A 9,470-nucleotide genomic window follows, 5' to 3' on the forward strand; every position below is an offset into this window, starting at 1 on the left:
TTCCGTCGGCAAACAAAGATCCAAAATGGAGTGAGCTGTAAAAGAAAACTCCGCGACTTGCGGAGTTTGAAGTCCAAAAAGGCCGCGACTCGCGGAGCTCCAATTTCTGAAACTTCCTATAAAAGCCAACGCAATTCGACATTTTATATATCCATATATATCAATCTCTCTATCATATACGTAAATATATATATAATTTTAATTTTAATTTTAATTTTAATTTTAATTAATAATAATAAGGGTATGTTAGCGAATGTTGTAAGGGTGTAAGTTGAAATTCTGTCCGTGTAACGCTACGCTATTTTTAATCATTGTAAGTTATGTTTATATTATTTTCATTAATGTCTCGTAGCTAAGTTATTATTATGCTTATTTAATCCGAAGTAATCATGATGTTGGGCTAAATATTAAAATTGGGTAATTGGGCTTTGTACCATAATTGGGGTTTGGACAAAAGAACGACACTTGTGGAAATTAGACTATGGGCTATTAATGGGCTTTATATTTGTTTAACTAAATGATAGTTTGTTAATTTTAATATAAAGATTTACAATTGGACGTCCCTATAAATAACCATATACACTCGATCGGACACGATGGGCGGGGTATTTATATGTACGAATAATCGTTCATTTAACCGGACACGGGAATGGATTAATAGTCTATGGAATTATTAAAACAGGGGTGAAATTATGTACAAGGACACTTGGCGTAATTGTTAACAAAGTATTAAACCTTGGGTTACACGCAGTCGATAACCTGGTGTAATTATTAAACAAAGTATTAAAACCTTGTTATAGTTTAAGTCCCCAATTAGTTGGAATATTTAACTTCGGGTATAAGGATAATTTGACGAGGACACTTGCACTTTATATTTATGACTGATGGACTGTTATGGACAAAAACCAGACGGACATATTAAATAATCCAGGACAAAGGACAATTAACCCATGGGCATAAAACTAAAATCAACACGTCAAACATCATGATTACGGAAGTTTAAATAAGCATAATTATTTTATTTCATATTTAATTTCCTTTATTTTATATTTAATTGCACTTTTAATTATCGCATTTTTATTTATTGTTATTATATTTAATTATCGTACTTTTTAATTATCGCAATTTTATTTTATCGCACTTTTATTTATTGCAATTTCATTATCGTTATTTACTTTACGCTTTAAATTAAGTCTTTTATTTATTTAATATTTTACATTAGGTTTTAACTGCGACTAAGTTTTTAAAATCGACAAACCGGTCATTAAACGGTAAAAACCCCCTTTTTATAATAATAATATTACTTATATATATTTGTATTTTTATAAATTAAAACTAATATAGCGTTAAGCTTTGGTTAAAGATTTTTCCCTGTGGAACGAACCGGACTTACTAAAAACTACACTACTGTACGATTAGGTACACTGCCTATAAGTGTTGTAGCAAGGTTTAAGTATATCCATTCTATAAATAAATAAATATCTTGTGTAAAATTGTATCGTATTTAATAGTGTTTCCTAGTAAAATTTAAGCTATTTCATATACACCTAGCATAACATCAAGTGTTGTAGCAAGGTTTAGGTATACCCACTCTATAAATAAATAAATAACTTGTGTAAAATTGTATCGTATTTAATAGTATTTCGCAGTAAATATATAACTATTTCATACACACCTCGCATAACATCAACAACAAATAAATAAGATGAAAGGAAATTGTGTACTTGTCATGAAGATTCAACCAAAGTGTAGAGAAGACACATGAATCTTCAACCCATCAACTTGATGATTAATTTCCCTTATGCACATCTAATACGAAGCCCATAAGACCATAAAAATTCTGCCATCAACACAATTCAATTCCTTCACACTTCACATCAAATTTGAAGTCATTTCTCCCACCGTTTCTCCGGGCATAGAAATCACAATATTCGATTAGATTGTTATATATCGGGGTTGTAAAACCTTCGTGCCTGAAACGGTAATGACTCCGGATTGATCTTTGAATCGTGTGAACACTTTCCTAATCGAATATTTCGACCCTATTAGCCACGGGTTACACGAAGTTTCGATTGGGATAAGACAAAGACAAGATTGTCGTCTTGGCTAAAAGATAACAATCAAACAATTGCAGAGATGTATCTTCTAATTGTTTGAAATTGAAAGTGTGTAAAAGGATCAAAATTCTGGAACTTTTTTCAAATACACAAAGGGTGTATTTATAATGGGTCAAAAGGTTTCTTGTAAAGTCACAACCTTTGATTCATTGCCATTAGTGACTTGAAAGTTTACATACATGTATCTAGACTTAAAATGGTCAAAAACATGAAAAAACACAGTTAAAATGCCCTGGAACAACCCCAAAACGTTTGGGGTTCGAATGTGCCTTTTGGATTGAAAAAGCACCTTTTCAGCGACTTAGTGTTAAGCCGCGCCGCGGGCCCAAGAGCCGCATCGAGGGCTAACAAAGGACCAGACTTCAAAACATGCAAAAATGCTCGACATGAAAATCATGCCTTAAGCCGCGCCGAGGGCCCAGGAGCCGCGCCGCGGCTTAACGCTACTGCACATCAAATTTTTTGTTTAATCTTATTTTCAAGTGTGTTTAGCCTTTCAAGTCGCGTTTCGCACTCTTTCAAGTCCAATTCGCATTTCTTAAGTTCCAAACATTATTTCCAAGTCCAAAAGAAACCTCAAACCACCTCACGTTTTACGAACGTGTACTCCACACTCTCCGATTTCGTGTAACGTATCAATGGTTCGAAAAATACTTCCAACTTAGTAATCCAATCAACTAAAATGACGTTGGATCATGCTAAAATCACCAACAGTGTTTAGTCCTGAGTTTAGCTTTGAAAAGGAAGTGCTGATATGACGCGAACGTGACACTGAAGATTAAGGATACAGGAACTTTTCATTGAGAGAAAAAAATAAAATAAAAAAGTTTAGGCTTGCAATACGTTACAAACCCCATAACCAACGAGATAATTATACCTATATCTAAATGGTGTAGTGTAAATGAATAGTCCTATTCATTTTCCCACTTTCAACAAACTTAACCCCTTACCTTTTAATTAAAATACAAAACAAACCCCCCACTTTGTACGTACCCCTTACCTTTTAATTAAAATACAAAACAAACCCCTCACTTTGTACGTTTATTTTTCCCTAAATTTCACAAGCTTAACCCCCACCTTTTATTAAAATACAAATCAAACCCCCACTTTACTAACTTTTTTTTTTTTTACTAATATTCAATTTTCACACACTTAACCCCCTAACTTTTATTAAAATACAAATCGAACCCCCACTTTATACGTAAAGTTTTTTCAAATTTCACAAACTTAACCCCCTAACTTTTATTAAAATACAAATCGAACCCCCACTTTACTAACTTTTTCTTTTTAAAATAAAACCCGAACGCTAAAAGAAGCAACTTTCACAAAAGGAACAACCCTTCAATGTTATGTCGAAAAAATTTCTTTTTTACAAAATAGATCAAGACTTTTTTTTAACTCGCATTCAAAACGGAGCCCCCGGCGCGAAGCGAGGGCTCCACAACTAGTTATGTCTATAAATAATTTACATTTTCCGGAATAACTTCTACCAACCAACCAGTCTTTATTTATTTATCCACTTTATATAAAGTTTCAACAATTCAACAATCAACAATAATCATAAAATGCACGTTATCGTACACGATTTCTCTTTCGCATCCCGACCCCACTTCCTTTACCAGTAACCACAAATTTCTGCCACGTTTCATCTTTGACCAATCATAATGCGAGTGTAATCCACGCTCCATATCGTGCATCTGCATCCACAAGCTCACCTAACCGGATCGGATCTTTTATTTTTCCAAAACTACCCTATCCGGACCATACTTTTACATTCAATACCCTTCCCTCTCTTTTTATGGACCTCAGATTCCGTTTCTATATGTGAATACAATAATTTTTAAAATTTCAAACCCTAGTTATATAGTACTAAAACGCTGTTTTTAGGGTTTTAAGTTTATAATGGTCGAATCGATGAGTAATGGCGAAGATCACGGCGGTTCGGAGGGCGAGTTCCTGTTAACGGAAATAAAACTCGGCGGCGGTGGTGGTACCGGCGGTTGTGACGTGTCATGGCGGTTGAACTTTGACGGTTATCAGTTATCGTCGGAACAAAAAGAGAAACCTCCTAGAGGTCTGCATGACTGCCTGGGGGTTTTAGGTAAAGTTTATTGTTTGTTTAATTCTATTTGTGTGTTGATTCTGTTTGTTTATTTTAATATTATGCTTTTTAGGTTTCTTATATTAGTAAGATGTTAGGTTGTGAATTGTGATGGTATATTTGTTTTTTAGTTTTATTTGTTATTACCCTTTTGTATGTTTTTGTGGTGGTACTTACTGATAAAATAATATTTGAGATAAAAAAAAAATATGCATCTGAATTTTGAGTATTACTTTAATTGATTAGTGTTTTCAACTCAACTGCTTATTTGGCGTTTGCATATGAATTGATCCTCATAGTTTAATTATTTCGTAGTGTTTGTTGAGGCTGAATTGTTAGCTGACCATTGCTAGTAAACTGATGCACACACATTAAGTTAGGGCATATCGTCTTCTGTTTGAAGACTTGTACTTTTCAAGTAGTTAACACTAATCGCTAAGAAACATGACCGCCTTTTGGTTTAGCGAGTAAACGTCCTATGAACGAGCACATTGGCTCCCCATAGAGGGTAAACCTCGGGCCCCGAACGCGAGACCTGCTAACGGGTGAATTGCGCATTACGAGCACCCTCTGGCCACACTCCCTTTCTGAACGATTTGGCATAACCAGCATTCGAACCCGGGTGGTAAGCTTCATTGGGCAACTCGGTCGCCACTCGGGCAAGCCTGCGTGGTTAAGAAACATGACAACTTGAAGCTAATTGATTCAGCTATTACAAAACCTTCCACTACATGTATTTCGGACGATACATGTTAGTTCATAATGTAATTAACTTTCGGCAGTTGCGAAAGACACTCTATGGTATTTGTTTTACTTGGTTTGCGCAACAACATTGCATTTCATTTGATTTGGTCTAATTTTCCAGTTCCGGAAGACAATGTAGCAGAATATTACCAGCAGCAAGTAGAGATGTTGGAGGGATTTACTGAAATGGATGTGTTAGCAGAGCGTGGTTTTGTGCCTCGATTGTCTGAGGTAGGATAAAGTATTCAGTGTATATATCAGCCTATATACAAAAACATTCTAGGGCAACATGTCTTAAACTAAGATGTTTGTTTGATCTGCAGGACGAGAAAGCAAGTTTGGCAAAACGGGAGACACTTGCCATTAGAATATCCAATGTTGCAAACATGGTTCTTTTTGCTGCAAAAGTTTATGCATCCGTTAAGAGTGGTTCATTGGCCATAATTGCGTCCACGTTAGATTCACTTCTTGATCTGTTATCAGGGTTTATCCTGTGGTTTACAGCTTTCTCCATGCAAACTCCAAACCCGTATCAATATCCAATCGGAAAGAGACGAATGCAGCCTTTGGTTAGTCTGCAGTTATCATCTAATGAATTTACCATCTCAACTTGCTAGATTCATGTCTATCATATGCTAAAGCTTAAAGATTTTGCACTTATGTGTCTAACTCCAGATAGTTTCCTAGCAATATGATCAAATTGTTATTGTTATCATATTTATAAAAAAAACATGTATGGCGTTGCATGACATTAAGAAGGCCAATCTGTCCCTGCACAATTTGTATAGTCTCATATATGCCTCAAAGTGTATTTTCTTATCATTCTTATTTTTGCAATAAAGAACAACATGATATTATGAAGTATATATGTAATATCTTATCTAATAGCCTTTTTAAAAATATCTTATCTAATATCTACAATGGTAGCTCTGATCTGATTTCCTGTTTTATATTGAAAGTTTGTATTCTTGTGATACATTTTGAGGTGGTCGATAGTAGTCTATGACTCCTATTATTTCTGTTAGGGGTATGACTTAGTTAATATGTTAAGTTTACTCGGTATTCATGAAGGTGAGTCTAGTGGCTCATGAATTTTAATACTTCATCTTGTTTAGAGCATCTTTATTGCAAAATTGCTACCTCGGTACCTTTGATGTGATGGTTTCATATTTTGTTTTTGTGTATGTGTGTCTCGTATGTGTAACTTGATATAATTATGTGCATGCTAGTTTTCATTTCCGTTGCTTTTCATATCCAACTACCAATTCTACTTGGACTTAACAAACTATTTATGTCAATCTTACAAATAATATGTGCAAAACAGTAATTACTAAAACTATTATGTATTGTAGTTATGGGCACTTCAACTTTAGTCTCTAATATACTTGTTGATATCCTGGCACTCAAACTGAATGTGCAATTTGCAGGGGATTCTTGTTTTTGCATCTGTCATGGCAACTCTTGGACTGCAGATAATTTTGGAATCTGTGCGCACTCTGGCATCTACTGTAAGTAAACTATGTCTATAGTCATGGTTTGTTCAATAAAACTATATATACATTGGTAAATGACTATGTGCCAGCAAATTGTTTTGAGCTTCGGATAATATAAACACCGTCAACATACTAAATTATGAAACAGGTGGTTATAATGTGATAGAGAAATCAACTGAACGATTATAGTGTACTTTTAGAAGCCTCTGAATATGTAGAATCAAAATGGTATACATGTAAATGACTAAATGAAACCAAAGTAGAAGACAAAAGAAGAAAACCAAATGCCAACTTTTGAGTTCTTTTACATATGCAACTTTATGTTACACTTCTAACATAAAAAATAATGCTTGATTCAGGAAAAAGATTTTAACTTAACCAGAGAGCAAGAACAATGGGTTGTGGGCATCATGCTTTCTGTGACGTTGGTCAAATTCGTGCTGTGTATTTATTGCCGCTCATTTACAAATGAGATCGTCAAAGCCTATGCCCAGGATCACTTTTTTGATGTTATCACCAATCTTATTGGTCTAATAGCTGTCCTACTTGCTAATTATATTAGTGACTGGATGGACCCTGTTGGCGCTATAATTGTAAGTTTATTCTTTTTACTTCTATTCTCCGTTAAAATATAACCCAAACCCGACCCATTAAAAGGAAATGGGTTGAAATTGCCACCTGTATTGTTATTATGTGCTTTCTCTTATTCCCACTCATATATTTCAACAGCTGGCACTTTACACTATACGCACGTGGTCGATGACGGTGTTGGAGAATGTAAACTCACTAGTCGGAAAATCAGCCGCACCAGAATATCTACAGAAACTGACTTACCTTTGCTGGAACCACCACAAATCGATCAAACATATCGATACTGTACGAGCATACACGTTTGGGTCCCACTACTTTGTTGAGGTAGACATCGTTTTACCAGCTGAAATGCCTCTGCAGACAGCTCATGATATCGGGGAATCATTACAAGAGAAACTTGAGCTTTTGCCTGATATAGAACGTGCTTTTGTTCATCTTGATTACGAGTTTTCTCACAAACCTGAACATGCACAGACACATCATTAAGGTGCTACTAGATGTAATTCTTTGAGCTCCAAAGTTAACCACGGTCAGGTTAGCCACACGTAAGTTCTAACACATATATGTTATGGGGCCTGATTCTTTTTGGCATGTAAATCATGATGCAAAAAAAATGTGATGCCAGTGTTTTGTTAAGGTCATCCAGTTTATGTGAGATTATTGGTTGTGGAGCTAATGAAGTGTATAATGTTATTGACTTTATTTTTACTGTGAATGTGGATGTGGATGTATATCATAAGTTACGAACCGTACCATGGTTGGAAAAAAATTATACTTTTGAGACCAAAGTGTTGGAAGTGTATATCATGATATTAACAAATTGGCTTCTATGATTTAATTATCAATACCATTGGTTGACGTGGCAATTGTGACCCATACACTCAATTTCGGGTCATATGGGTCAAGCTTTCAGGTCAATTGAGTCTTGAGAAAAATTAAGCCTAACAATGTAATTCAAAACTAAAAAAAAAAAATTTAATGGGTTTCTCTCTAACCTATTGAGTTATATACAAAAAAAAATGAAGGAACCGGTCTAATGGATATCAATACTCAAAGATCAATAAATATAAATGGGTCTAATGGGTTTTGTGAATGAGTCAAATGGGTCGAGCATAAAAAGTTTCATCCGTAAAAAATTTATGAAAGCATTCATGGTTATATCATTTATTATGTATATTAATAATAGTTCTTATGTATGAGAAAAAAATAATAATAACTAAAATAATGTAATAAATGTAAAAAAAGCGATGTAACCCATTTGACCTATTTGACCCAACTGACCTGTGACCTGTTTCGACCCGTTATCCAAACCAACCAAACTTGACCCATTTTGACCCATTTAAAAAATTGACCCGTTTGACCTGTGACCCATTTCAATCCAAAACCATTTTGACCCGTTAACCAAACCGACCCAACCTGACCCGTTTACCAGACATAGTGCCTTTTCCTCGTAATCTATTTGAACAACCGACCTGAATGATTTATATTGTAAATCTTAAATCTTAAATCTATTAATGTTGTTTTATATAAACCATAGAGACCATTTTAGCAATATTGTAAATAAAGGAAAGAAACTGACGAAAATACCCTCACATGTCCGGCACATGACTGAAGTTAACGGCATTTTTTGACGGCCTTCGGTCATAGGGACTAAATCAGCAACTTTTACCAACTACCAGGACCAAATCCATCAAAAAAAAAGCACAGGAACTAAACCAGCGTTTTGGTACAAACCACAGGGACTATTTCAGCAATTTTGTCTATTTATTATGATCAAAGGTATTGGTAGATGACATGGTACGAAACAATGAAATATTGAAATGTAATCATTCCATGTTAATGAATATGACCTGGATCTGGGAATGATACATATTAAGTTATATTATTGACTTTTTTTTTTTTTTTTTTTTTTTTTTTTTTTTTCATTTTAGACCTTTAGAATATGCACAATGTTTCTATTGTTTACAATTCTTAATATATACTCCGTAATAAAATAATGGACCATATAGGAATGAACTTGAAGCGTAATATATGTCTGGGTACAACGGTTAGAGATCTTGGCACGACCTAGTTGCCCAAGCCGACGGACTTTTCCAACTCTTTTGAGTCCTTTTACTACGAAAGTATTAAAGTATTAATAATATTAGGGTTTGTCTAATGTGTGTCCAAGCCGACGGACTTTTCCCAATGGTTATGTCTTAGACTTTCTTTCCAGGACTAAACCCAGAACTAAACACTCTCAACAGTTACAACTTTCTTCCATATTTTTTTATTACTTTTAATTTTTTCCTAAACAATATTTAGTTAAATAAAACTAAACTTTTATTAAAAAATAAAAACATTACAATAATTAAAATTAAAAATTACATTAAAATTTGAAAAATAAAATTACATTAAAATTAAAAAAACTACTCTTCATCTTCT

At 34.2% G+C, this 9,470-nt stretch overlaps 1 protein-coding gene across 1 annotated transcript; it reads left to right on the forward strand.

Annotated features, from left to right (window-relative positions):
- The first annotated feature begins 3,932 nt into the window (after window positions 1-3,932).
- LOC139869345 (metal tolerance protein 11-like) lies at window positions 3,933-7,785 on the forward strand. The gene is made up of 6 exons (XM_071857659.1): window positions 3,933-4,218; window positions 5,084-5,193; window positions 5,286-5,531; window positions 6,390-6,470; window positions 6,815-7,048; window positions 7,185-7,785. Exons 1-6 carry the CDS (start codon window positions 4,020-4,022, stop codon window positions 7,530-7,532), a joined length of 1,218 nt encoding a protein of 405 aa, XP_071713760.1. The 5' UTR covers window positions 3,933-4,019; the 3' UTR covers window positions 7,533-7,785.
- Window positions 7,786-9,470: the final 1,685 nt, after the last annotated feature.

This window comes from Rutidosis leptorrhynchoides, chromosome 9, assembly GCF_046630445.1.
Source record: "Rutidosis leptorrhynchoides isolate AG116_Rl617_1_P2 chromosome 9, CSIRO_AGI_Rlap_v1, whole genome shotgun sequence".
NCBI lineage: Eukaryota > Viridiplantae > Streptophyta > Magnoliopsida > Asterales > Asteraceae > Rutidosis > Rutidosis leptorrhynchoides.